Source organism: Balaenoptera ricei, chromosome 1 (genome assembly GCF_028023285.1).
Source record: "Balaenoptera ricei isolate mBalRic1 chromosome 1, mBalRic1.hap2, whole genome shotgun sequence".
Classification (NCBI taxonomy): domain Eukaryota; kingdom Metazoa; phylum Chordata; class Mammalia; order Artiodactyla; family Balaenopteridae; genus Balaenoptera; species Balaenoptera ricei.
The window spans coordinates 158,003,159-158,031,113 of record NC_082639.1 but is presented as its reverse complement, the minus strand read 5'-3'; the positions used below and the strand labels follow the sequence as shown (position 1 = coordinate 158,031,113).

At 46.7% G+C, this 27,955-nt stretch overlaps 1 protein-coding gene across 4 annotated transcripts in view; it reads right to left on the bottom strand.

The window, feature by feature from the left end:
* Positions 1-23,067, bottom strand: part of ADORA1 (adenosine A1 receptor) — a 34,814-nt gene extending 11,747 nt beyond the window's left edge. The window contains exons 1-2 of one of the 4 annotated variants that reach the window (XM_059904535.1): positions 22,980-23,067; positions 21,722-22,119 (exon numbers count right to left, since the gene is read on the bottom strand). In XM_059904535.1, the coding sequence (XP_059760518.1) occupies positions 21,722-22,062 (341 nt within the window). In that variant the 5' untranslated portion in view covers positions 22,063-22,119; positions 22,980-23,067. Of the gene's footprint in view, positions 1-21,721; positions 22,155-22,461; positions 22,583-22,979 lie in introns of those variants that run through there. The other 3 variants (XM_059904543.1, XM_059904528.1, XM_059904551.1) reach the window with 3 other exon arrangements.
* Positions 23,068-27,955: the final 4,888 nt, after the last annotated feature.

Below are 27,955 nucleotides of genomic sequence, written 5' to 3'. Positions count from 1 at the left end.
TTCCTTGAGCCTTGCTTTTGTCCTCAGCATAATGGCACAAGAAGACTTGCTTGGCAGGCTCACTGTGACCATGAGGCCCCTCTGTGAATAGTGGCAACTGGTGCCTATTGTTATCACCACCCCTCTCCCAAGGATGTCCCCGACTCCCCCAGAAAATACAGTCAGCTCCTGAAGAGATACAAAACAGGTTGCAGTGACACAGACAAACGAAAAGTTATTTGTTTCACTTTGGAAAGACTGGTCACATGGCTTTAGTATCTAGTTTGCACTCAGCTCTCCTACCTAACTCAACCTTCGTACAGAATTAGTCTGTGTTCCCTGATCTGTCTGCCTAGCATCTGAGTCTTGGGTGGGGAGCAGATAGGGATGTGGGAGCTTGCTGAGCCCAGCACAGACCCCACACAGGGCCCTGGAGAAGCCACACTTCCTGGCTAAGCTCAGTAAAGCTCTCTTGAGTAAGTGGCCAGTGTAGAGACTGGAGACAGGGGAGGCAGACTCAGGGGGAGCTTATGATGCCCCTTCTCCCACCTCCCTTCTGCATATCTCCTGGCCTATCTGGAACCACAGAGTACTCAACATCTGCCTGAAGGCCTGTTTCCCTCAAGGGACCATGATCCAACTCTGGCCAGAGAGACAATATACGGATTTCAGAGCAGCCCAAAGGCAGTGGTCCACTGAGAGCCAGACAGCAGACCCAGTGCCCTAGTGCCCAGAGCCTGGAGTCACAGGGGATGGCCAGGGGGACAGGGATGCTCGCCCTGAGGAGGCAACTGCTCTCATAGGGCTTGGGTTCTTTCTCTGCTTTAGCTGCCTGGGTCTTCAGAGCTCCCTAAAGTTCATAGCATCTAGCCCTCTATTCTAGAAAAGATGCAACAGATGGCAGGATGTGGGAGGAGGACAGAGAGGACAGGGAGACTTTTGTCCTCTTTCCAAAGAAAGGTCCCACCTTCACCCTCAGGCCTCCCTCCATTCCATAGCTTGTACTTTTATATCAGAAAGTCCTACCCAGGATCTAACTTCAGTCCCTCTTGCTGCACCACAACCCAAGGCAGTCCTGTTCTTGGGACCTGGAAGAAGCTGCAGTCATATTCTCCCAGGTCCTGGACTTTCTCCCCACTTCACATCCAGGTTGGTGGAGTTTGGAGCCCAGATAACAGTGGTAAGAACCCCAGCACCCAGCAGTTTCCCATCATCCCTCCTTGGTGCCTCTTGTTGCTTTCTTTGTCTTACGTCCCAACACATGCCTATTCACTGAGCCCCACAGTGTGCAGGAACATTTACATGAAGCTGCAGGCCAGGCCCAATCCAGGAACCAGTGCAGCCACTCAGGCAGCAGCATGCAGAAGAGTTTAGCAACAGCTGTCAGCCCTGAGCCATGCCCCACCCTGCCCCTCCAACGCCCTGCATTTGCTCCAGGTTTTCCTCCTCTTTTCTGCCCCAGCCCCAGAGGTGGGCTGGGGATAAGGAGGATCCTGATGCAGTGGAAGGTGGGGAAGCACCCAGTCTTGCCCAGGTAGATACAGGCTGGGCATAGAGTCCCCTGCCCAGGACAGCATGCAGCAGGATCCCCTGGATCAAGGTGGGAGCTGATGCCCTCCTCTTCCCCATGTGGGACAATCAGTAAAATTATTTGTTTCCTCCCTGAGCATATAACTGCAAGTCCCCCAAGAGCAGGAGTCAGGTCTGGTTCAATGTTGTACTCCTAGCACCCACCATGGTATCTGGTACACAGTAGGCACACAATAATATTTTTAGAAATGAAAATAGATTCATATAAAATGCTCAAATAAAACCAGAGCAGGCGGAAAAGAGAAGGTAGGGGAGAAACAAACAACAAACCCAATGAATAGAAAAGTTACCAACATGGTAAACATTAATCCAGTGATATCAATAACCACTTTAAATGTGAATAAAGTAGGAAGGAGGGTAAGAGGAAGCCACTTTGAAGCTTTTTGCTTCTCTCCACAACATCCCTCCTGGCAGGTAGAAGACCCTGCACCCAGCCCACCCAGATGAGGGACCTTCCATAGAATCCTTGAGATTTCCATTCCAAGTTTCTGTCCCAGTCACCCAGTCACTTTGCCTTATAAGTCACCCAGCTTAATACATTAAGCCACTTAATTACGTGGTTCTAACTACAAGACCAGCCTTTCTCCTCACAGCTATCCCTGGGTGGAAGTAGGGAACAGTCTGTTCTCAGGGAGCTGCCCTACACCCCTGTGATTTGCGCCAGGATAATGGAGCAGCATGGAGACGCTGGCAGCATCCCAGAGCAGGGGCCTGGCAAGGCAGCTTCTCTGAGCACTGATCAATGACCATATTTTCAGTCACTTCTGCCACTCTGCAAAGCCCAATAAATCACTCACATCTGCCACGACCCTCGATGTGGGAATCTCACATTATGATGTATGTGGAGAGGAGGAAGCTTATTATATCGAAGCCTTTTTTTTCCATCCACCATTTACAAAAACTTCAAAGTGCTGTGCTCAGAGCCACAAAAAAGAAAATGCAGATTGCTGACAATAATGGGCCTTGGGGACTCAACCAGGCAAGAATCAGGTAGGACAGGCACTGCAGGCACAGGGTAGGGACACCAAAGTGGCCTCCCTCACCCAGCTGATATTAATACCAACAATCTGGGGCATTTGGAAGGTCCAACTCTAGGGTCCCCAACTTTCAAATCCCACAAAGGCCTGACCACCCAAAACTCTCCCTCCCTGACCTCCATAGCTGGTACCCACTATCTCCAACAGAGTCACACCAGTTGGCCAAGGAAGCAAAAGGCTCAAGATAACAAAACACTGGCAGGCATGTGACAGGCATTAGAGGGCCTGGGCTCTAATCAGACTCAAACTTGCTGTGTTAGCAGATTACATCACCTTTCAGAATCTTGGCTTCCTCATCTAAAATGGAGCTGATATCTGCCTAGCCCACCTCCCAGTGTTCCTATAGTAACAACTTGGCATTGAGCTTTACATACAGTCTCTCCTTTCCTCTTTTCACAATCATCTTAGGAGGAAGGCAGCAACTCCACAGATGAGAAGACTGAGTAACTCCCTCAAGGTCACATAGCTGGTGGTCAGAATTGGAACTGCAACTCAGGTCAGCCGCCTCCCAAACCAGGGTTTTGTGTTTCACACAATAATATCCCCATGAGGCTGTGAGGACTTTGAGAATAGGAACTATAGTCTTATGTTCCCCAGTACCCCTTATCGTCCAAGCTTCTCAGACTGCAATGTGTGTGAGGAGCAAGGCCCAATGGCATTCAGCCTAATGCTGGCCCAGAAGTAATCCTCCCCACCCTTGTTTGGGGAGAAGGCTGTCTGAGGAGTCCAGAAAAAGGAAAGGCATTGTCTTGGATCCTGCAGGAAATAGGAACTCAAATCCCTGCCAGGTCCCTTGCAAACCACCTGTGTGACTTGTTTCTGTTAATGGACAGCCACCTCCACCATATGGAGAGAGGAAAGGCAGGGAACCAGGGTGGGAAAAGGGAAGGCAAGAGGCTCCCCACCTCAGCGAAATGATAGTGGGGCAGCACAGCTCTCCTCACAAAGCATTTCAGCTTGCCTGATAGACAGGGCAGATTTTGTTGTTGCCATTGTACAGAGGCCCAAGAAGGTTCAGTGAGTGCCTAAGGCCATAGCTTGGCTGATTAGTGTTTGAGCTGAGACTGAACCCAGGTTCCTCTGAATCTGGCCCAGTGCTCTTTGCAGGATGCATGCTACCTGTGGGTGACAGAGAAGGTCTCCTGGAATCCTTCACAACACTCAGCCCTAGGACCCAGCCCAGGGTCAGCTGGGCTGCCTCTCTAGCCTACCTCCTCCATTCTCACTTCTACAGACCTCACGGGATTATTTCTGCTGCCATGATGTTAGCAACACCTCCTGATTTAGCTTCCCTGCACTTGTGATCAAGGTAGCTGTGCAAATGAGCACATGCAGGCCCTAGAACCTGAGAGAAAGCAGGCAGGGCCTAAAAGAAACCAGATGGCAGGTCAGGTCAGGCCCGTGCCCACTAGCAGCCTCTGTCCCAGAAGTCTCAGCCCTCTTAGCTCGGCCTGTCCAATTTCTCTTAACTGCAAAATCTTGTGTTCTGCCTCCATCTTAGCCTAGAAGCTCTCTGAGGACAGGGGCTGTGGTTCCCCACAGTCTGGAAATCCCTGAGGAGAGTGGTTGGGTTAGTGGGTATATCACAAACAGCATTCACTTTGGTATCTGGCAAGCTGGTTCAAATTCCAGTTTTGCTAATTACTAGCTGGATAACTATTTTCCAGTTCCTTTACCTCCCTGGTTCTCTTATTTCTTTATTTGTAAAAATGGTGTTGATACCAGCCTTGCAAGGCTAAATAAAATTAAATATGCTGGGCTTCCCTGGTGGCGCAGTGGTTGGGAGTCCGCCTGCCAATGCAGGGGACACGGGTTCAAGCCCTGGTCTGGGAAGATCCCACATGCCGCGGAGCAGCTAAGCCCGTGCGCCACAACTACTGAGCCTGCGTGCTACAGCTACTGAAGCCCACGCACCCTGGAGCCCATGCTCCGCAACAAGCCAAGCCACTGCAATGAGAGGCCCGCGCACTGCAATGAAGAGTAGCCCATGCTCGATGCAACTAGAGAAAGCCGGTGCGCAGCAACGAAGACCCAACGCAGCAAATAAATAAATAAAATTTAAAAAAAAATTAAATATGCTACCAAAGAAGGCACTCATCACTGTTCCCGACATTGAGGAGACACTCAGCATGCAGGCACCCCCTCTCCCCCCAGACCACATGTCTCCTTCCTCAGGATCCTATCATGTCAGGCAGCCCCTGGACTCATGGAGGAGCTTGAAGCAGAGAGGGAAGTGCCCCAGGCACTGTACCCAGAACAGTGACAGAGCACGCCTCACCTGTGTATACGGCTCTATGCACCTCCGAGCCGTGCCACGGCCACTTCCCCAGGTGGAGCTCACCAACGTTAGGTCATGGCATGCATGTAAAGGAACCTTTCAAGCCACAGTGGAGGGTGGCTGTGTTAACTGTCCACCCCAACTGCAACAGAGACAGAGAGACACACGTGTGCATGCTGCTATCCATCCATCGTCTTCCCTCCCGTGAAACAGCAGGAAAGGGGAAGAATAAGCCCCTGTGATACTGGAGAGAGATGGTGGGTTTACATTATTTTCACGTGTAATCCCCTCAACAATCCAATGAGGAAGATGTCATTATTTCCATTTTACACATGTAAAACTGAGGCTCAGAGAGTTTGGGCAAGATCATAGAACAAGTAAGTAGCAGAGTCAGGACTGGGAGACCAGCATTGCCAGCCTGACTCCTAAGGCACTCAGAGTTCTGTGCCTCTCAGCATCCCTTCTTTCCTCAGACTCAGCACACACACTGCGTGCTGGATCCTTGCAGCAACCCTGAGAAGCCAGGCAGGGACTGTGAGTCCCCTTTGCTGAGGAAGATGCAGCTCCGGAGAAGTGAGGTGGCTTGTCCAAATGGGTACAGCGGCAGACTGAGTTCCAGCCTCTGAGTTCCTGGCTCCGGGTCTCCCTCTGTACTGGGTGAATTGGGAGATCAAGTCTCCCTGGTTTGGGAGGGGGTTCCCCTGTCCTTGATTCTCCTCCCAAATGTTTCCCTTGAACATTTTTTTCTTCAAACTTTGACAGTAGACCGAACTCAGACTCAGGCCATGTTCTGACAGGAAGACTGCGGCCTAGAGAATGGCCCCTCCTTGCCTGTGTGGACTTCAGCAGTGGGAGGTGACGACCGCTCCTGTGCAGACCCCTTGAGGCCCTGGAGCTGCCCGTCATGGAGGAGTTAAAGCCCAGCAGTAGCCTGCACATCCAGTCCCTGTGAGTTCCCTCCCCACCAGGCCCAAGGCGCCCGCCCACCTCGTGTGGTCAGGGAGTTGTTGGTGTGGAGCCTCCACTCCACTGAGTGCTGGAGATGCACGACCGTCTCCCAGCAGCCAGGAGAGCTGTCTACAGCTCGAGCAGGTGGTAGACAGTGTGGCATGACACCCGAGGGGGAAGAGGGAAGAGGTTTTCTCTTTAAACGTCAGCTCCAAAGACAAACTCAGCCCCTCTGCCAGGCGTGCGGCAGCACCCACTTCCTGATCCTCCTCACTTCCGGGTGGCAGTTGTGTCTCTCTCGGGTCTCTGCTCCACTCATGTACCCATAGCCCGGCAGCCAACATTAGCTCCTTCTGCCACCTCAGTGCCAGGCAGTCAGGCCAGCTCTTGGGTGGTACTCTGCAGGCCAGAGGACAGCTTGGGGTGGGGGTTTGGGAGCCTCCCCACACACACCCAGAACCAACTCATCCCTGAACAATGCAGCCATTTTCCTCTTCTGAGAGCACTGCTTTATAGACAACTCTCTGCAGTAGGGATAAGGAATTGTGCCCATTCTATAGGTGTGGAAACTGAAACCCAAAGAGGTAAGTGATTTACCCAAAATCACCCAGCAGTAAGGCTGGAGTCAAGGCTCAAATGCAGGTCTCTTCATTCATCCATTCAATTGTTCATTCAACATTTCCAGTTACACTTAGATGTTGTGTGACTAATAATAAGTTGTTTAACCTCTCTGAGCCTCAGCTTCCTCAGAAAATGTGGAAAATAGGTATATATTATTACTATTATAAAATATTATTAGTGCCTCTTCATAAAATTATGCAAGGATTTGAATAAGAGAATCCATATAAAGTATTTAGCAAAGGCCTAGCAAATATTAGGTGTTCAAGAGTCACTTGCTACTATTACCATTCATTTATTGGTCAGGCATTGGATACCAAAAATGGGCAGAAACTATGCTGGACACTGTGAAGGAGAGTTGAATAGGCTTGGACCCCACCCTCAAGTTGCTCACAGGCCAGTGAAGGAGGTTACCTTGGTGCAATCTGACAAGGGCTGTGTTACAGGGGAGCATGGGGAGCTGTAAACACACCAAAACAAGGAAGGCTTTGGGAGGAGGTGTCATCTGAGTTGACTATTAAAGAATGAGTAGGAATTAGAAAAGAAAATGGAACACATTTCTGAGGGGTGTGTGTGTGTGTGTGTGTGTGTGTGTGTGTTTAAGACATGGTCTTAGATGTTAAACATCCTTCTTTCATCCTTCTCCTCAACTCCAAGGCCTGGACAGGTTAAGATGTAACTGGCTAGGAGGCAGGGAAGGTGAGTTTTGAGCACAGGTAAAACGTGGGGTGGGGTTGAGCATCTTAGGCTGGGGTAGCAACCTTGGCCCTGTGTGCTTGTGTGTGGGCCAGGCCTGCTCAGGCCTCCTGCTGCGTGGCAGCTGGTAAATTGTCAATCTTGCCCAAGAGACTGTGGGTCTGTGCCATTGAGGGCAGGACTTGTGTTGTCAGAAAACATTTCTTAACTTGAACATATAAACTGTGTTCCTACGTCAAGGAAGATTAATGGTGGGGGTAGGGCATGAGGATTGGGTGGGGCACAAACAGGAAAGAGATTAGCCTTGTTGGGACTCTTCCCTAGGCCTTGAATGAGGGACTGGGATGGGCAGGGGCAGGGGTGAGGAAGCAGAATTGAATGAAAGGTCTGAAAACCCAGGATATAATTTTTTGACCTTTAAAAATAAAAAGCTATAGCTCCCTACACACACACACACACACACACACACACACACACACACACCCCACTAAGAGCCTGAAGCCACCGTGGCCTCCTGTCATGATTACAGGTGATGATGGCAGAGGGAAGGCATCATGCCTTCACACCCCTCTCTGGCTTGCTGGCTGCTCCCAGACTGTCAGCCCCTGGGCCTGACAGAGCCGCTCTGAGTGGTTTCTGCATCTCTCCCTGGCCCTTGCTGGGCCATCTGAGAATGGCAGCCCCAGGAGCCCATAATGTGGGGTAGAGGGTGTTGTATTTACTCTGCAGAGGATGGGCCACCATGGCAGGTGTGTCTGCTGAGCACAGCGAGTCCCCAAACACACTGAATGTCTTCCTCCCCAGAGAGGATTTACGGAGCTGCCAGCCCCCAGGGGAGCCCTTGCTTCGGCTCCCTCAGAGGCCAACCCTCCAGGAAGGGCTGGACAAGGCCTTGGGAAGACAAGCAGAGCTCAGGAGGGACTATTCACACCCTTTCCTCATAGAAACAGGAGCACAGGGACCAACAGGAGCTGAGCTGGGGGTCAGGAGGCCAGAATACTCCCCCCTAACTTGCCAGGTAAGCTTGAGCGAGACACTTTACTCCTCTCATCTCCTGGGGATGTTTTAATGAAATAACCTTTCACTCTCCAGTACCTGCGTTTGCCCTCTGTGGGTGAATGTAAAATATCCAACTAACTTTTTCTCTACCTGGCTACTCAATCTGCCCCACTAAGGCTTCCTTCCCCCCACAAACACTGATTCAGCCACCTACTAAGTGCCAGCCAGGCATGTGTTGTTAGGTACTGAAATACAATGAGCGAGGCAGATGGAGAGAACCACACCCTGCTCTCACAGAGTATGCAACTCATCTCGATGAGGACTTGTCCCATTGGAACTACAGTGGCCACACAACATCAAGTGGTATGTGAGAACCAAGTTTGGATTATTTGACGATAGTAACAGCCCCCATTTACTGAGTGCCTACTATGTGCCAGCCCCTTAATGTATCTCATCTCTAAGCCTCATTACAACCTTTAGAGGAAGTATTAAGAAGCCTGTTTTGCAGAAGAGGAAATGGAAGCTCAGAAAGGTCAGGTAACTACTCCAAGATGACACAGTTCCAAGTACCTGAACTTTCTGTCCGGGGAGACTGCTCTTACCCTTCATTCCACTCACGTACCTCCATAAAGCAGGGGGAGAGAGATGTGTCTCTGAAAAGGTGATCATTAAAAATATCTGTTGTAAAATAAGTCATGGGAATGTAATATACAGCATAGGGAATATAGTCAATAATAGTGTAATAACTTTGTATGGTGACAGACAATAACTAGACTTATCCTGGTGATTATTTTGTAATGTATAAAAATATGAAATCACTATGTTGTACACCTGAAACTAATATTGTAAGTCAATTATACTTCAATAAAAAAATGAAAAAACATATCTGGGGTAGAGGGGCTTTTTTCCAACAGACCTTTCCCTCTGGTGCCCCCAAGAGAATCACTGCCTGGTACATTCCATTCCAGCTGGGTGGGTGTGCATCAGAGCTCTTTGTTCCGTTGGGCTAGAAAAAAAGGGCTAAGAAGTAGCTCTTGCTCTGCTGTAGTCTCGGCCCCTGCTCTCCCAGGGGTGGGAAGCAGAGAGTTGGAAGCCTGTGGACTCTGAGAGCAGGCTGCATGGTGAGAGCTGCAAGGTCTGGCCCTCAGGTTCTGCACCAACCTCACCAACTGCACTGCAAAGCTTTCTCTGCTACACAAGGCAAAAGATAGTTTCTGCACAGAAGAGCTGACAGTGCTCCACCAAGCAGTCCAGAGCGACAGAGACCCTGTCCCTGTGTGCCCCATGCTAGCCTTGGGGCTCCCCCAGCCCTACTGCTCTGCCCATCAGGGCTAGGCTGGAGCCGATACTTGATAACTGCCTGTTTATTGATTGACCATCTTCTCTGCTGCATTAGCTGAAACTGGGCCACCCAGTGCCCAATATAGCAGCTGTGAGAGGACCCTGCTGCGGAATTGGGGAGGAACGACCACTGTGCAGGGGATTAACACAATCCCCAGTGCCAGGCCACTAGTGGGTTCCACCGATGAGGGTGGGAAATGAGGCTGTGGAGGCACAGAGTATCTAGGGAGAGTGCCCACCTGACTGAGGATGGGTAGAGACTTGGGGGGCCTTAGCTATCACAGAAGCTACTGTGTCTCATTCTGAATAAAGCCTGGCAAGAAGGACGAACCCCCAACTATTCTGTCTCCTTCTGGAAGTTTTAGGGAGCCCAAAGCCACATGTCCTTATTGCTGTGCTTTCAGCCTAAGAAAGCCAAAAGCCTCCTGAGAAGTGAGGTGGGAACAGTAGATGGAGCAGCTGGAGGCACCCAGGAAACTTGCTGGACATTTGAAGGACTCCTTCTTTGGTGATGTGTGAGGCAAAAGGGGGCCCATCTGTTGGACCACATGAAGGGACAGAAGCTGGGGAATGAGCAAGAGAGAGACCACCAGTGGACCTGCCGTTATATCACTACCACTTGAGTACCTACTAGGATCTGAATCTTCTCTCCATTCCTCCCTTCCCCACCCTTCCCTATCTCCAGAAATGGCACCACCATCCACCCTGTGGCTTCACCCTTAATCCTGGAGAGTCATACTTGATCCTTCTCCCACTCTGTACCTCCAGTCCATCACCAGTTGGTTCTAACTCTAACATGGAATAAAACCTATTTGGTTGTGATATATTATCCTTTTTATGTGTCACTGGATTTGATTTGCTAATATTTTGTTAAGGACTTGACATTTTAAAAATGTAATCTGGATTATGTCATTCCTTGCTTAAAGCACTCAAAGGCTTCACTGTGTACCTAGGATCCTATCCAAACTCTTGACCATGTACCACATGGCCTATAAGGCCCTACCTTAGTCCTTGGGCCCCGTGAGGGCTGGACTGACACAGGGTTTAGAGAAGCCAATAAGGGCCAGGCACAGTCAATTCCAGGATGGCTTCCTTCCTCAAATACTTCTCAAGGTGTAATTGTAGCTACCTCCTTGTTTATCTGTGTCTTGGCTCTCTCCCAGCTAGTCCCTAAATTTCATGAGGGCAGGAATCAGGACTGACTTCTTGACCATGATAAGATACCTAATGCCTGGCATGGAATCTGGTGCTTCTGAATTAGTGAAGGAGTGAACTCACTGCCTCCTCCATGCCTGGGCCTGTGCATCTGAACACTCAAATTTATCACCACGAATTTCAGGTGGGCCCTTAATGCTGCCTCCAACTATACTAGACTTTCTGAGTCTAGCCTTTCTCCTACTTCCTAAAGAATTATTTCACACTTCCTACTCTCTCCATCACCTCCTCCCTCTCAGCTGATGACCTCGCTTCCCACTTCACTAAGAAAACCTAAACACTCCGAAGAGAACGTCACCTACCAGCACCCACATACTCTGCCTTTCTGCCTCTTAGATGATCTCCAGGCTCCTCTAAAGCCAATCCCTCTGTGTTTGCCCTAGGTCCCAGCCCTGCTTGCCTAAACAAGGACGTCAATCCAGAAATTCTATCCTTTGCCCTATCATTAGTTTTGCACTCTCTACTAGATCGTCTCAGTCAGTACACAGACATACTAATGTCCCTTCTTAGCAAACAACAAAGCAAAATGCCTTGTTTCCACTTCTCCTGACTGCTCTTGCCCCATGCCTTTATGCTCTGCAACAAAATACCTCAAAAGAGTAATCTACGCCAGCTGTTTTCAATTCCATTCCTCTTCTCTCCTGAGCCCTCTCCAACTAGACTTTCTGCTCCTACCACTCTATTAACATTGCTCTTGCTAAATCCAATGGTAATTCTCAGTCCTCATCTCACTTGACCCATTGGCAGCACTTGACAGCCAATCTCTTGCTCCTCCTTCATATACTCTCTGCTTGGCTTCTAGGACACCACACCTGGGGCTCTGGGTTTCTTCCTATATCTGTAGCTCTCCTTAAGTCCCTTTTGCTGGTGCTTCATCTTCTCCCCAAACTCTCAATGCTCAGTCCTTGGTCCTCTCCTCTGCTTTCTTAAACTTTTAAAAAAATGTTTATACAATTTTGAAAGGTTACTTTCCATTTACAGTTATTACAAAATATTGGCTATATTCCCCATGTTGTATAATACACCTTTAAACCTATCTTACACCCACTCCCCCACCCCTATATTGCCCCCACCCCTCCCACCCCCTGCACTGGTAACCACTGGTTTGTTCTCTATATCTGTGAGTCTGCTTCTTTTTTGTTACATTCACTAGTTTGTTGTGTTTTTTAGATTCTACATATGTGATATCATACAGTATTTGTATTTCTCTGACTTATTTCACTCAGCATAACGCCCTCCAAATCCACCTATGTTCCTGCAAATGGCAAAATTTTGTTCTTTTCTATGGCTGAGTAGTATTCCATTGTATATATATACCACATTTTCTTTATTCATTCATCTGTTGATGGACACTTAGGTTGTTTCCATATCTTGGCAATTGTAAATAATGCTGCTATGAACATTGGGGCGCATGTATCTTTTTGAATTAGTGTGTTCGTTTTCTTCAGATATATACCCAACAGTGGAATTGCAGGATCATATGGTAGTTCTATTTTTAGTTTTTTGAGAAACCTCCACACTGTTTTCCACAGTGGCTACACCAATTTACCTTCCCACCAACAGTGTAGGAGGCTTCCCTTTTCTTCACATCCTTTCTAACATTTGTTATGTGTGTTCTTTCTGTTGACAGCCATTCTGACAGGGTGAGTTGATATCTCATTGTGGTTTTGATTTGTATTTCCCTGATGATTATCTTTTTATGTCCCTTTTGGCCATCTGCATTTCCTCTTTGGAAAAATGTCTATTCAGTTTTTCTGCCCACTTTTTAATCAGGGTTTTTTTTTTTTTTATGTTGACTTGTGTGAGTTGTTTATGTACGTTGGCTCTTAATCCCTTATTGGTCATATCATTTGCAAATATTTTCTCCCATTCAGTAGGTTGTCTTTTTGTTTTGTTGATGGTTTCCTTTGCTGTGCAAAAGATTTTAAGTTTAATTAGGTCCCACTGGTTTATTTTTGTTTTCATTTCCATTACTCTAGGAGATGGATCCAAAAAAATATTGCTGCGATTTATGTCAAAGAGTGTTCTGCCTATGTTTTTCCTCTAGGAGTTTTATAATATCCGGTCTTACGTTTACATTTTTAATCCATTTTGACTTTATTTTTGTATATGGTGTTAGAGAATGTTTTAATTTCATTCTTTTACATGTAGCTGTCCAGTTTTCCCAGCACCACTTATTGAAGAGACTGTCTTTTCTCCATTGTATATTCTTGCCTACTTTGTCGTAGATTAATTGACCATAAGTGCATGGGTTTATTTCTGGGCTCTCTATCCTGTTCCATTGATCTATGTGACTGTTTTTGTGCCAGTACCATACTCTTTTGATTACTGTAGCTTTGTAGCACAGACTGAAGTCAAGGAGTGTGATTCCTCCAGCTCTGTTCTTTCTCAAGACTGTTTTGGCTATTCTGGGTCTTTTGTGTTTCCATACAAATTTTAAAATTATTTGACCTAGTTCTGTGAAAAGTGCCATCAGTATTTTGACAGGGATTGCACTGAATCTGTAGATTGCCTTGGGTAGTATGGTCATTTAAACAATATTGATTCTTCCAATCCAAGAACATGGTATATCCTTCCATCTGTGTGTGTCATCTTCAGTTTCTTTCATCAGTGTCTTACAGTTTTCAGAGTACAGATCTTTTGCCTTTTAGGTAGGTTTATCCCCAGGTATTGTATTCTTCTGGATGCGATGGTAAATGCGACTGTTTCCTTAATTTCTCTTTCTGATACTTCACTGTTAGTGTATAGAAATGCAACAGATTTCTGTATATTAATTTTGTATCTTGCAACTTGACCAAATTCATTGATGAGCTCTAGTAGTTTTCTGGTGGTGTCTTTAGGATTTTCTATGTATAGTATCATATCATCTTCATCCTCTTCTTTATTTCTACTTTCTCTCTTGGGGATCTCATCCAGCCTCGTGTATTTAAACACCATCTACATGCCAATGGCTGTCACATTTACATCCCCAGCCCAGACCTTTCTCCTGAACTCCATCCTTGTATATCCATCTAACTGCCTGTTCAACATTCCACTGAGGTATTTAACAGATACACCAAACTCAACGTGTCTAAATCTGAATTCCTTTTATTGCTCCAAAAACTTGTATCACCTGCAGCCTTTCCCACCTCAAATAATGCACACTCTATATTTCCAGTTGCTTAGAACTAAAAGTTTGGTCATACTTGACTCTTCTTTCTCTCACACCCCACATCCAATCCATAAGAAAACATTTTTTTTCTTCCAAATACATCCAGAATTTAAAAATCGTGGCACATTCATTCAATGGAATTCTAACAGCAATGAGAAAAAACAAAACAAAACAAAAACAAACAAGCAAAACCTACTATTTCGCTCAACAGTATGGATGAATCTCAGACATAATTTTAAGCTTCAGAAGCCAGACAGAAAAGAGTATATACTACTCAATTCCCTTTATAAAATTTCAAGAAAAGGCAAAATCAATCTATAGGGATAAAGGTGAAATTAGTGGTTACCTTTTGGAAAGTACCTTTGGAAAGCACCTTCTGGGGTGTTGAAAATGTTCCAAATATTGATCTGGGGGGTGGTTACATAGATACATCCATATGCCAAAAACTTATTGAGCTATACACTTAAGACTTATGTACCGTATGAATATTTTACCTCAATAAAAAGGATATAAAAAGTTAAAATTTGAAAATGCACATCCAGAATTAATCACTTCTTACCACCTCCTCTGCTTCCTATCATTCTGATTCAAGCCACTTCCCTCTTCTCTTGTCTGAATTACTGCTGTAGCTCCTAACTAGTCCCCTGCTTGCCCCTACAGCATATTCTCAACACAGCAGTCAGAGTGAGCCTTTAAAACCTAAGTCATATCATGTCAATTCCTTGCTCTAAACCTGCAATGGCTCCCCATCTCCCTCAGAGTAAAAGCCAATGTCCTTCCAGTAGCCTCCAAGCCAGCAGCTTATTATCTTTCCAGGCTTGTCTCCAACCACTCTCCCCCTTTATCCCAGCCACACAGACCTCCTTGCTACCACTTTGGGTACGTTCCTTCCCTAGGACCTTTGCTCTAATTATTTCCTCTGTGTGGAATGTTCTCCCAGTATCTGCATGGCAGAGTTCCTCACCCCCAAGATTGTGCTCAAATGGCACCTTCTCAAGGAAGCCACTCTTACCACCCCATTTGAAATTGCAAACCTTTCTCCCCACCCCCATCTTAGCATTCCCGATCCCATTTGCCCTGCTTTTTATTTTACCTTCTAACACTCTACATATTAGGTATTATGTTTATTATTTAGCGTCTGTTCACCAACCCATTAGCATGCAGCCTCCATGAAGATCTTTGTTTAGTTAATGAATGTATCCCAAGTATCCATAACAATGCCTGGTACATAGGAGGCACTCAATAAGTATTGCTGAATGAATGAATGAACAGATTTCTCTATATTAGGGCCCTGTGTGGAGACAAATCAGGGTGACCAGTTGCTTTCCTCTCCCAAAGAACAGAGAAGCTCTGAAAGCAGGTGGCAGGAAGACAGTCCCAAAGGCCCTCTCCACCATGACCAGGGCTGCAGAGAGTGGGTGTGGAGTTGGGTCCAGATGCCCAGCCCAAGCACTGCAAGGTGTCAGGGGCTGATTTTCAGCTCTCCAGCCACCTCCACTCCCACCAAAGGCAGGTTGGGAGTTTCTACTTGGCCACCTTGGTCTGTGGGAATCCACAATCTCAACAGTGTCTAAGCACCCCCAGACAGAGATAGAGACCAGAGCAGCCTGCCCATCTCTGTATCCCCAGGCCCCACAAAGTACCCAGTAAATGGTCAGTACTCAAAGTATGTTTATGAAATAGATAAATGGATATCACCAGCTCCCTAACTGAACAGCTCTCTGCAATCCTGCTAAGGAAAAAACTTCCAGGGTGAGAAGCATTGCAGGATAAGATGCCTGATCTCCTTTATCTTTTGGGTCAGGGAAGCCCTTTGCCAGCTGTCCCTGTCTCCCTGCCCACCCACAAGCCAGTATTTCCAAGGGGACATGAATGCCAAGGCCCACCTACCCGCCTCCCCTTTGTATCCCAGCCCACCATCAACTGCCAGCCTTTTCTTTGTTCTACAGAGCTGGTAGCCTCCTTTGGGCTTGAGTTAAGAAGGAGGCTGAGGCTGAAGGGGTGATTCATGCAGCTCAAAGAGCCAGGTATCGTCCTTCCTCTCTGTTCTGTGCCCATCCTGCCAAATGAGGCCAACAAGGAAGTACCATACTCCAAGCCCTCTACTCTAGGGACTGCTCTCCTCACTAAGATGCAAAGAAACAGGATACCCAGGCCTCAGGGAATAGAGACTAGGCAATGTGGACTAGACTTGGGGGCCAGACAGTCCTGCCTTACCTAGCCCAGAAGGGCAAATGGGCAGAGAAATGCCAGGTGCACCTCTGGGGGTTTTCAGTTTTGGTGAAACTGGGCAGGAGGAGAAGGGAGAGTTGGAGGAAAGGGAGTTGGGAAATATTTAACCTTATAAGAAAATCCTTACAGACAGAAGTTGTGCTATCTACTAGGAGGCAAAACCCAAAGTTCTAGGCTTGGCTCTGATCCTACAAACAATGTGAATTGTGGGTATCACTGTAGTGTTATTTGTAAAAATTAAAAATCAGTAACAATCTAGTCAAAATTATAAAAATGAGTCAATAAAATATGATAATCATTTATTCAAAAAATGTTTATAGCATGCCTACTCTGTGCCAGGCATGGGGGTTACATAGGTAGGTGAGCAGATGTGGTCCTGGCCTTTTTGGTGCTTACCAAGCCCAGAAAAACTACCTGGGCCAGGAGAGATGGGGAAGGAAAAATAGATCCACCCGGAGTAACTAACAGAGGAAATGAACCTGGTCTAGCAGGGGAGGGGGTCAGAGAAGGCCTCCTTAAGAAGGGGCTGTTTTAGCTAAGACTTGAAAGATGAATAAAAAGACAATCCAATATTATACCATTATAAAAATCCTTAGAAAATATTCTTTATTGACATGGGGGAAATGATTATAATGTAACATTAAGTGTATAAAATAGGATATAAAAACCATAGATGCACTCAACTATGTAAAAATAATTATCTATCTAACATCTATCTATCTATCTATCTATCATCTATCTATGTGGGAAAATTTTCTGGAACACCAGAAATTTAACAGTAGTGATCTGCAGGTGGCAGAATTACTGGTTATTTTGTCATCTTTATTCTTTTCTATATTTCTCAAATTTTTAACAATAAACATGGATTGCTTTTATGCTTGGAAATAAATATCAAATATCAAACACAACACAGCCTCCAAGGCTCTGCCCCATGACCTCTGGGTAGAGGGGTTCTTCAGAAAGTAGCCTGGCCATTCCCTTGCTTCCAAGCAGCACTCCTAAAGCACTCGGAGGCTTCCTAGATGCCATTCCAATGTCAGCTGGGAGAAGCTTTCACCACTGATACTAATCTGGATTGCCCAGAGTGCTCTTTAGCATAACCCACCTGAAGGCTATCCCTAGTTCAAACAAAGAAATTACCTTTTTAATCACAAAGTTGACATTCTTCCATCACTTTCCCCATGTAAGCCCACCATTAATTTGCTGACTTAACCTGTGGAGGCTGAAATTTCTCTGTTCTATTCCTTGCAGGTAAGACTTTTACATCAAAGGCTGGGGAGCAAGAGTCAGAATTAGGAGGAGAAAAGAGGCTGTGGCTCAGTGACCTTGAACATGCTGGAACTCTGGGCCTCTGTTTCCTCTTCTCCAAATGTGAGGGAGTTGGGCATCAGGGCTTGCTATCACTCCTCTTCTGTCTCAGCCACTCTAGGCCAATGACTAATCCATCCATACAGGAGCTAGAGATGGCCTACCTCTGCTGAAAGCAGATGGCACCACTAGAGAGCCCAGGCTAGCTGGGGGGTTGGGGGAGAGGGCTAAATTGATGCCTAAAAGCAAACATACCTTAATCTACCAGATTTCTTTCCCAGAGCTCTGGTCCAGCAGTCTGGCCTCCCCCACACTCTGCTGTACTTCCCTGGCCAGCAGCCCAGTTGGGCAGGCCTCCAGCTGTGGACAGAGGCAGGGCTGCCAGGGGCTCAACTGCCCACTGGAGTGAAGGTGAGGAGGGAGGGAGAGGCACCAAGCATGGGCTGGAGCAGAGTGCAGAGGCCATGGCAAAAATCAGAGGGGAAATATCACCCCCGCTGACAGCCGTGAGGAAACTGCTCCATAAATCCTATAGCTTCTCGAGGCTGATTCAAAACAAATATGGGCTCACTGGTTAAAGGCATCTCTGGTAGACAGACCTGGATTCAAATCCTGTCTTGGCTCCTGATAAGATGTTTGGGAAAATTACTGAACCTTCCTGAGCTTTAGACCTCAGTGTATCTATAGACGTGTCTAGAATGGGGATAACAATAACCTCTACCAGCAAGAAACTATGAGCATTAAATGAGATAAAGCATATAAAAATATAGCATTGTGCCTAGCTCATAACCACTAGGAGCTTAAAAACACAACACAATCTTCCCAGAATTTCAACACAGTATTGGCAAGAGTCATGGTAAGGAAGAACTATAGAAAGTTAGAGCTGAAAGGAACCTCAGAGACCTCGAATCCAGAATCCAGTCCCTTCATTTAACAGACGGTGGCAGGGGGTGTGGTGGCAAAGAGGAGGCTCAGGGATTGAATAACTTATCCAAGAAGGTTGCACAGCTAGTTTGTAACAGCAAGGTTCAAACTCAGGTATTTCTGACTCCCAAATACCCATCACCCCTTCACCCCACACCAACCCATCTAGTCACAGACAGGTCTCCTTCCCACAGAGAGGGCTGTGGTGGTCAGGGAGTGGCACTCCTCCCCATAACAAGCCCCCTGGAGTAGGTATCAAGTTGGCACAGAGTGCCACCAAGAAAACCCAGGGATTCCCTAGAAGTAGGAGCTGAGGGGGATGGGGTATCCATTACCAAGCATGTGGAGGTGCCAGGCAAATAACCTGTAAAATACCTTTAAATAACCACAGGTTATTGATGAATCAACAATTTAAGCTTTTTTTTTTGTAACTGGATCACACTACACAATGTGAACCTTTTTTTCTCTTGGCTTTCTGCCAAGTGGAAGGAAATAAAATTTGTAGTTGCCTGACCAAACCATGCCTTGCTTGGTGAGGGGCCCAGCTGACTCCTGTCACTGAATGCCCCATACATGCCTCACCAATGCTTGGGCAGTATTTCTCCCTGGTTCCCAGGCCACATCTACCTCTGTCTGGCTTGTCAGGGCAGGGAGCCAGGCACCTGGGGACCTCCGGCAGAAAGGTGTTCTCCCAGACCCAGCAGCCTGCTGACTCCAGCTGCCCAGAGGGCAGCAGCGCAAGCTGTTCCTCCTGCACGGGGACCTGGAGTGACCCGTCACCTCAGCCCAGCCTCCAGGATCTCAGCTTTGGAAGCTAGGCCCAGCAGCCTTTCTCTAACTCAGGAGAAAGACTCCTCTCTCAGGCACTACTGGGGTGTGGCTCTGAAGGAGCCACCTGAGCTGATAAGGGCAGCTGTGGTCAGGGCCCTGAGGTAGAATGCTGGGAAGATACAGACCACAGCATGATGGTTAGAGGTTAGACCCCTGGAAGGCCTGCCTGAGGCTCAACCGTGTGAGCTCTGAAAACTCATCCAGTTCAATCAACATTTACTGAGTGTCTGCTATGCGCCAGACACTATGCTAGGCATTCTGGAGAATTTGTAGAAACGAACAAAACGTGGTCACTGCCCAGGTCGCTGCACTTGAGGCATGACAATCTAGCAAGGAAGAAAAACATGTATAAATATAACTTAACAGTACTTTGACACCTCCCTGGAAATGTGGTGTGTCATGTGTGCCCATGTGTGCGTGCATGTGTATAAGGGCATATGTGTTGTTATGTAAGAGCATCAGTGTGTGTGGTGGGGGGGGCGCAGGGCTTGCCTATTCAGACCCACTTTGAACCATATGTTAACAATGATAATAAAACTACAAAATAAACCTACCACTTATGGCTTGCATATAACGCCAAGTGCATTATACAGTACCACGTGCTTTATATGTAGGAGTTTATTATATTCTTCCAATCATCCTAGGAAGAAGGTACTATTATTAATGTCTCCTTTTATTGACGGGTAAGTTAAAACTGAAGGAGGTTAATAAGTGACTTTCTCAAGGTCATACAGCTAGGAATTCATAGCAAGGATTTGAACCCAGGCCTGTATTGTTAGCCTCTATGCATACCTCTGCCTTGGCCCTCCAACGACAGCTCTTAAAGACCCCCAGCTCCTCAAGGCTGGAGCAAGGAGCAACAGAAGCTGTCTTCTGGAAGAATGAGCCTGCAATTCTGCCAGCACAGCCATCGCCATCCCCACAGGACAAGGAGGGCACATTCTGTGGGCCCGTAACCTCTGTTACATCATGACCAGGCCTTTGGTTTGCATTGGCACCCACTCAGTAGACCAGATTTCTTAAGCAGCCTTCCTATATTCACATATCTGCATGACTTTCCTAATGTGGCAACACTTTGTTATAATCGCCAGGCTCAGAGGCCCAGCCCACTCTAATGGCTTGAAATCAGGTTCATTGGTATAGCCCAGCCACAACCTGGGGCTAATGGCAGCATGAAGGCCCCTCAGTGGCTGAGCTTACAGGGTTTCTGGGCTGCCTTTCCTGTCTTCCTTTCTCCCCTGAGCGGCAGTCTTCACCTCACCTTCCCTGAGAAACTTGGAGGTTGTGAAGGAGGTAAACAGGGCAGAAACACTGCCATCAGGGGGCTGGGACACTGGGGGAATCAGGAAGGAAGGGGAGCAGTGGAATCAAGGCTCTGCTCCCAACCAGCTTCAGGAGGTTCTCTGCATCTGTTTCCCCTTTACCAGCTCCTACTTCACCTCCCTTATAGGATCATGATGAAAAGAGGAAAAACATGGTGCATTATAAAATCTTTGAAAAATTAAATGTCTACAAATGTAATGCAAACAGGAGAAACATGGGTGCCTAGGCCTGCCTGGGCAAGTTGTCAGGTGAGGCCAGAGGCTCCATGTCCCAGTTATGGAAGCTACTCCAGGGACAGCAGGTGCCGAAGACGTCTAGAACTCCGCAGTAGAAAGGGAATCTACTGGTGAGAAGATTTAAAGAGGGGGCAAGCACGCCTCACAAGAATGTCCCAGTGAGGCCAGCACTGGCAGTGTGCCCAGGCATTTGCTGGCACTTGGTGGCCCAGGCACTGCCTGGTGACAAGATTATGGCCTGGCAGGCCCAGGGAAAGAGCCCCAATGTGGACTGGACACCTGCATGACAGAACTGCCACTATTAGGTCACCCACCCTGGTGCTGCCTGGACACAGCATAAGCACCTCTGCTGTGACCGGAAACACAACATGGTTTTGCAACACAACAGGAACATTAAGAGCCTGCCTCCTCCTGCCTGCAACAGAGATCCCATAAGTGGGAGTTGGGCAGAGGTAAGCAGACTGTCTGGGTTCAACAGGACAGCCCTGGGGCATGGAGCTGGCTAGCACAAGGGTATCTGCAGAACAAGAAAGAGTATCCTCAGGAAACTTTCCCAGGTCTGGTTAGAGAAGCAGCACTCCTGTCCGTGGTGTGCCACCCTAAGCCCACCCTAGCAATCTGCTCTGCCCCTTCCACTTCCCTCAAACTGGTGGAGATCAGCTCATTCCCAACCAGGGCTCACTGTCCACCCCACCCCCGCCCCCCCAGGCCAGGCTGAACAGGCAGCCTCAGGTTCCCTGGCTGGGTCAGGAGAACAGTGGAGCTTCAGCTCTGGGGTCCTGAGCACTTCCAGGTTCACATTCCTCCAGCCACCCAGGCCCCTCCTGCTTCAACTTCAGTTCAGCCTGATACTGTAGAGCAGAGGAGAGGAAGGCAGAGTGAGGGCTGGGGCACAATGGCCCAGAGACTATCCGGCTTACTTGGGGTCTTATGCTCTACCTTTTATCCTCTCTAGATGGCCCTCAAGCCACCCAGCATGGGGCACAGCAGGTACCTTCAGCTGCTCTGGACTCACCTGAGCGGGATCTTGACACGGAGGTAGCGGTCGACAGCAATTGCCAGCAGGGCCAAGATGGAGCTCTGAGTGAGGATGAGGACAGGGCAGGCGACCATGAGGCAGGTGTGGAAGTAGGTCTGTGGCCCAATGTTGATGAGGATGGCAAGTGGGATGACCAGAGCGCCCACTGCCACATCAGCCACTGCCAGGGACACGATGAAGCAGAACGTGGCATCCCGCAGTGCCTGGTTCACCTTCACTGCCCAGATCACCAGCACGTTCCCAGGCACGGAGACCAGGGCGATGAGCACCTCGATGCCAATATACGCGGCCTGGAAGGCCGAGATGGAGGGCGGCATGGTGGGCACAGGCTGGGCACATCAGCAGACAGGCACCAAGGGGCAGGAGGCAAGCACCTGTGGTCACGGAAGCCTGGGGTGGGAAGGCCTGTCTGGGAGGGGGAGGGGAACCCAGGCAGCTCTGGAAGTCCAGCTGCCCTTTGGAGATGTGCCCCACTTGGCACATCTAGTGCCTGCCCAAGCTGGTGGGGTACCCTAACCCTTTCTCTGCCGAATCTTTGTCCCCTCCCCTTATCAATCCCAGAGGATCCATTCGACAACATAAAATAGCAGCACTCACTCCTCCACTGGCTTTTCTATCAGGTGTGAGGCAGTTCCCAGCACACACTCACCCAACAGGGGTCCCCCGTGCTTGGCTCTGCCTACCCATGCCCACAGAACAGGATGCAGGGAGCTCACCATCCTGTCTGCTGGTGGCCAGGGAGTCCCAGAGGCGGTGCCCAAAGTTCCGGGCACCTGGTGCCGCTCAGGGCTTGAGGCCGCGCCAGGCAGGGCTGGGCTCTCAGCACCGCGCGCAGCAGCTCACAATCCTCCAGGCTCCCGCCGCAGAGCTCCTAGCCCGGCCTTTCAGGCAATCACATGGTGCGGCAGAGACTCAGCCCGGACGCTTTTAAAGACGTAGCGCCCCTGTTTCGCACCTGGGACTGGTCTGGCAGACGTGGGTCTGGAGGACTGAGCCCAGCACCAAGCCAGGGTGCGGGGTCCCCTTTCCCCAGCTTGCAGCGCACACGTGCCCTGCGCCCACCCACCAGAGGCACTGCTGGCTCCTGCTTCCTAGCAGTCCCCGGTCCCGGTCTGGCTCTGCCAGGGACCCTCGCACACACCCTGCCCCAAGGGGGCATTCTAGTCGCCTCTTTCAACCCTTTCCTGCATCCCCACTGGGGATGACCCGGAGGCGAACTGAGGTACAGACTTACCCAAGGTGACCAAAGCTGGCGGAGCTCCTAGCCACCTGAATGGTTCTGTCCAAGCGCCCTCCCAGCTCCACGCCTTGGGCAGCCTCTTGCTCCAGGGATGCCTGAAGAATCCAGGGCCAGCCTGTCAGGTCCAGAGGGATGGCAGCTGTCTGGGACTCGACTCGGGCACCCGGCGCCTCCGTCGCCCACGGCGCCAGAGCTGAGTGGCAGTCGGGCTCCGCACAACCAGAGGGGGTGGGGGCGGCGGCGGCACCGCGGGGCCCCTCCCTCCTGGCCCTCTGTCTCCTCCCCCATCCCCTCCTCTAAACAAAGGCAGTGATTCTGGGTGAGAAAAGCTGGGAAATGTGAGCTTGTCGTAGGGTTTGATGTGTGGATCCTGTCTCAAGAGTGGACAGCGGTGCAGCCTCCCTGTGTTCACTCTCCCTCTCTTCTCACATGTGGGGTGTCAGCGATCCCTCCCCCTGTCACAGCAAGGCATCTCACCTGCAAGACTCCAGGATGCCCCCCTTCTCCATTTCCCCCAACAGTCAGTTGGAAGTCCTGGCAGACTCCCCGACCCCTCAATCCTGAAACCCTGCTTTCCCATGAAATCAGCCCCTGCATATTCCAGCACACATTGCTTTGCAGGCTCTATCCTGAGTAATTATGTTCCTTTCTCCTCTATCTGGTAATTTCCATTTTACAGAAGAGGACACTGAGGCTCAGAGAAGTGACCTAGCTTCACAAGGTCATCTACATCAGTGTCACCTCTTCGTGTGCTCCTTTTCTTTCCTCCTTCTCCCTCTTCATAGCACAGTACCTAAGCCATAGGTATCCAGTCCAATTTCCACATGTTATTGATGAAAAAGCAGACCCAGGGAAGGAAGGGACTTTCATAAGTTCCCACAGCAAATTCTAACAGAACCAGAGTAAGAAACCATGCTCCTGACTCCCAGCACAGGGCTCTCCACCACTGTGCTCCATCCTGATCCCACTCTTGGCTGTCTCCTGCCACAGTTTCAGTTTAGGTGGACCACTGGTATTGCCTAAGGACCACCCCACGGCAGATGCTCACTCAGACCAGGTGCCTTACAAAGAACCCGACTTGAGAAATCCTTGTTCATGGATATTGGGAAAGAGCTCTATGAGGGCGAAGAGAGGCTGGGAGATCCCAATGCCGCCTGGCCACATCCCAGTCACTGAGGTCACTGCATTCTTGTTGGGTTTCAGGATGTCAAGAGAGGAGTTTTGCTGAGAGGAGGGTGCCAACTAAAACTGCCACTTGTCATCTGCCTCTACAAGGATTAGGTCACTAGCCACTGCAGTCCCTGATCTTCAGCACGGGAGCTCAGGGCAGAGATCAGGAACGAGGCACTCTAATGAGTTTTAGATTGTAATATGTCAATCATGCCTAAGTGTTAAAATGAAACTATGAGCTCTCCGGTTGTATCTGTCTATATGTCTATGTTGGCATATATGTCTTTACCTTTGGATGGTATTAGCTGTACTTAATTGGCTTAAAGGAAATTAAGTGCTTATATAAATTTCTCAGAAAGGAAACTTGCCAGAATGAATTTTGTGTTCATGTGAACTAGGAAATATTCAGTATTAAAATAATACCTGGTATTAAAGTTAAAGTTTGTAGATTTAATTAATATAGATATGTCTTTAGAGTCATCAACATTAAGTGTAATACTTTTGTTGTATCAATACCTAGATTTCATAGAAGTCAAATAAGATCTTATTACATCCGTTGCAAACTTGTCAGCAAGAAAAATAACTTGGTATGATGAAATTTTTATAAGTAAATTAAATGTAAGTGAGATAAGAGCTTTTGGGTGAACTCTTTAGGAGTAATTATATTTTAAGAATGTCTACTTAAAAATAATCTCTCCAGATATCTGGTAACTTAAAAGTTTAGAGTTGTGCTAAGTTAAGTTAAATGATAGAAGTTTATTGAATAGCTAAGTCATTCCCAAATAAAATAGGATACTGAAACATTAATTACTGAACATTGGCTTCCTTTTACAGAGAAACTAAAGGTATTGAGGATTATTAATAAATGTATTTGGTGCCACACTGAGACATTTTCTATAAAAAAGCACATTTTTTTTTAGAAGTTATTATTGGTATTTATGTTTTCCAATCTACAGAATGCTAATGTAGAAGACAGTTCCCAATTGCTTACTTTTTCATTCTCACTAGAAATTAAGGTGTTTAAGAGTTGAGGATTCTAATTTAAATATGTCATTAAAGCTACTTGAAATAATAAAGGAAACATTTCAGTATGCAGCAAGAAAGTAGGATGTGTGTTTTCAATAAAGGAAGTTATGAGGAATAGAATTGCATCTCACTAAGGGAAAAGTAACTTTGTCCTAGAGCTGGTTGTTGCTGGATGGAGAAAATAAGGGCCAAACTAATATGGGTACAGAAAATGATGGAAGGTTTGTGGGAAAGGAACCCTGAGAAGAGTTTTGTGCATGGTCAGGATTGGCTAAATTTAGAATAACTTTAATCGAGTAAATAAAATTTAAAAGTAAGTTGGTGCAAAACTTGAATTTGGTTTTTCTCTCTGTAAAGAGGACAAAGTTTTCTTAAAATGTCGATCTGCTTTTGATAACAGATTTTAAGTTTCTCTACATTTTCAGTGATTTGTTCTGTATTTGTCTTTGAAATCTTTTATTGTCACTTTGGTTAAATGAATAAGTACTATTTCACAATGACCTATGATCCTATTTGACCAAGTGTTTTAAAACCTTTTTGTTATTTTTTGACAAACTTCCCAAATCAAATTCTAATGAAGTTTCTTTGACCTCTAGCTAACTTTGGGATGTTTTAAGGGGCCCTAAAACATCCCAAAGAAAGATATTAAACTAATTAGATTCATTTGGTATGTTAATTACATGGGAAGCATTGTCAAATGGGTAATAAATCTTCTTAGGTTATATTGTATGGGTAAATGTTTTTAATCTAGATATTCTAGAAATTATATGGAATTTCTAAAACTATGGTATGTCCTGGTAAAATGTTATCAGTCATAATTCTAGTTATTATCTTAAAATGTTGTATGTCAAAGCAGCAACCAAGTTTTTTTGTCAATGACAATGTAATCAGGTCTTTAACTGTGCTTTCTTAAGTCTTTGTCATTCAGAGACAGTTACTGTTTTACACTTATGCCTGCAAAAATGCTTCCTCTTCAAGAAGACTCATAGCAAGAACTTTCTGACAAGTTACAGCAAAGCCAAATGTTAAAAAAGCCTGTATGACCAATTATATGAGTCATTAGACCAAGTTTATTGAAACCAGACTTATTTTGCAAACAAATTAGTCAACTTGGCTGTATTTGGTAGAAATGAAGGTAATTTTAGAGAGAAAAAGATTACGTTTCAGTGGATTTTAAATTCTAAATTTGTTAATTGAGGTCTGTATTCACTGCCTAAGACTCACTTCACACATAGCTCTTTGTTGTTATGTTATATTATTGTAAAGTTTAATTGAATTATTAAAAACACTCTAAGTTTGTTTCTGAAGCTTATCTCAGTAATCTATCTTTGGATGAAGATCAGATGTCCCATGACCTGAAATCAGGAGAGTATACATACTGGAAAAGACATAATTTAAAAGACTATCTCCAACCTAGATGGAAAAACCCTTATCAGGTACTCTTAAGTAGCTCATGCACAGCAAAACTGAAGAGAATTGACTCTTGGATTAGCATACCCTCTTAGAAAGGGCTCCTGCACTGACCCAGCCTATAGAGAGGACTTCAGACCTTAAAATCACCTTAAAACAATGCTCAAGCGGAGAAGAAACTACCAGACTAGGATAAGAGGAAGACAACATCTGAAGTAGAGAGCTGACCCAAGATGCTGGACCAGGCCTCTATACCAATTACTTTGATAATTGCTCACACCTTTGCTTATGAACCAACTATATATCACAATCTTATGCAGAGTTAAAGTTCATCCAATTGTTAGGTTTATGGTCAATTACCTATATCCAGTATTTCTGGGTTACATTGGTGGATTTCTCCACTCCAAGGCTCTAATTGGAAGGCCCTTAGGGAATTATTCTAGAAGAAAGAAATTATAGCTCTGTTCAGGTCATTACTGGTATTACTAGGTGGGATCCCCTCACCTGGCCATTTAATAATACCTGCTCTGACTCTGACCATAAATATGAATTTTCTTCTAAAGTTACTCAAGTTCAGTCAGAGCAACAATTCAAATTTCAGCCAAGGAATATAATCTCCCTCAGTTGTGGGATGGATTTATATAGCTAACACCAGGCTATAATCATTTAAGTTTAAGGTCCCTCTTAAGTTGGGAACCATATTAAGGATAACCAGCATAATAACACTAGGAAATTGGGTTGGGTGCCTTATGAATAAAACCAATATATAATTTCCCTTAAAGATAAGGATTGGTACAGAATTGACTGAGATGACTGGGGATATACTGGGTTACACCTAATGGAAGTTCTTGGCATTGTATTTTGCCTGATTTACAAAATTGTTCTTTCTTGCATTACCAAATGTATGACTGAGCCTCTGATAAAATGATGACTAGGCGACTTGAAGCAGTTGACCAATTACATAGTTCTATATGAATGACTGTTATAGTGTAACTCTAAATATGGAAAAAAGCAACAATAAGGAATCATTTCCTGGACCATAAGAGACTAGTAAGACAGGTGGTCCAGAGAAGTTTGGCTACCATTAATAAGGTCTAGTCCAGTAATAGCACATTGAAAGTAGCAGGATACAAAATTAATGCACAGAAATCTCTTGCATTCTTATACACTAATGATGAAAAATCTGAAAGAGAAATTAAGGAAACACCCCCATTTACCATTGCAACAAAAAGAATAAAATACCTAGGAATAAACCTACCTAAGGAGACAAAAGACCTGTATGCAGAAAACTATAAAACACTGATGAAAGAAATTAAAGATGATATAAACAGACGGAGACATATATCATGTTCTTGGATTGGAAG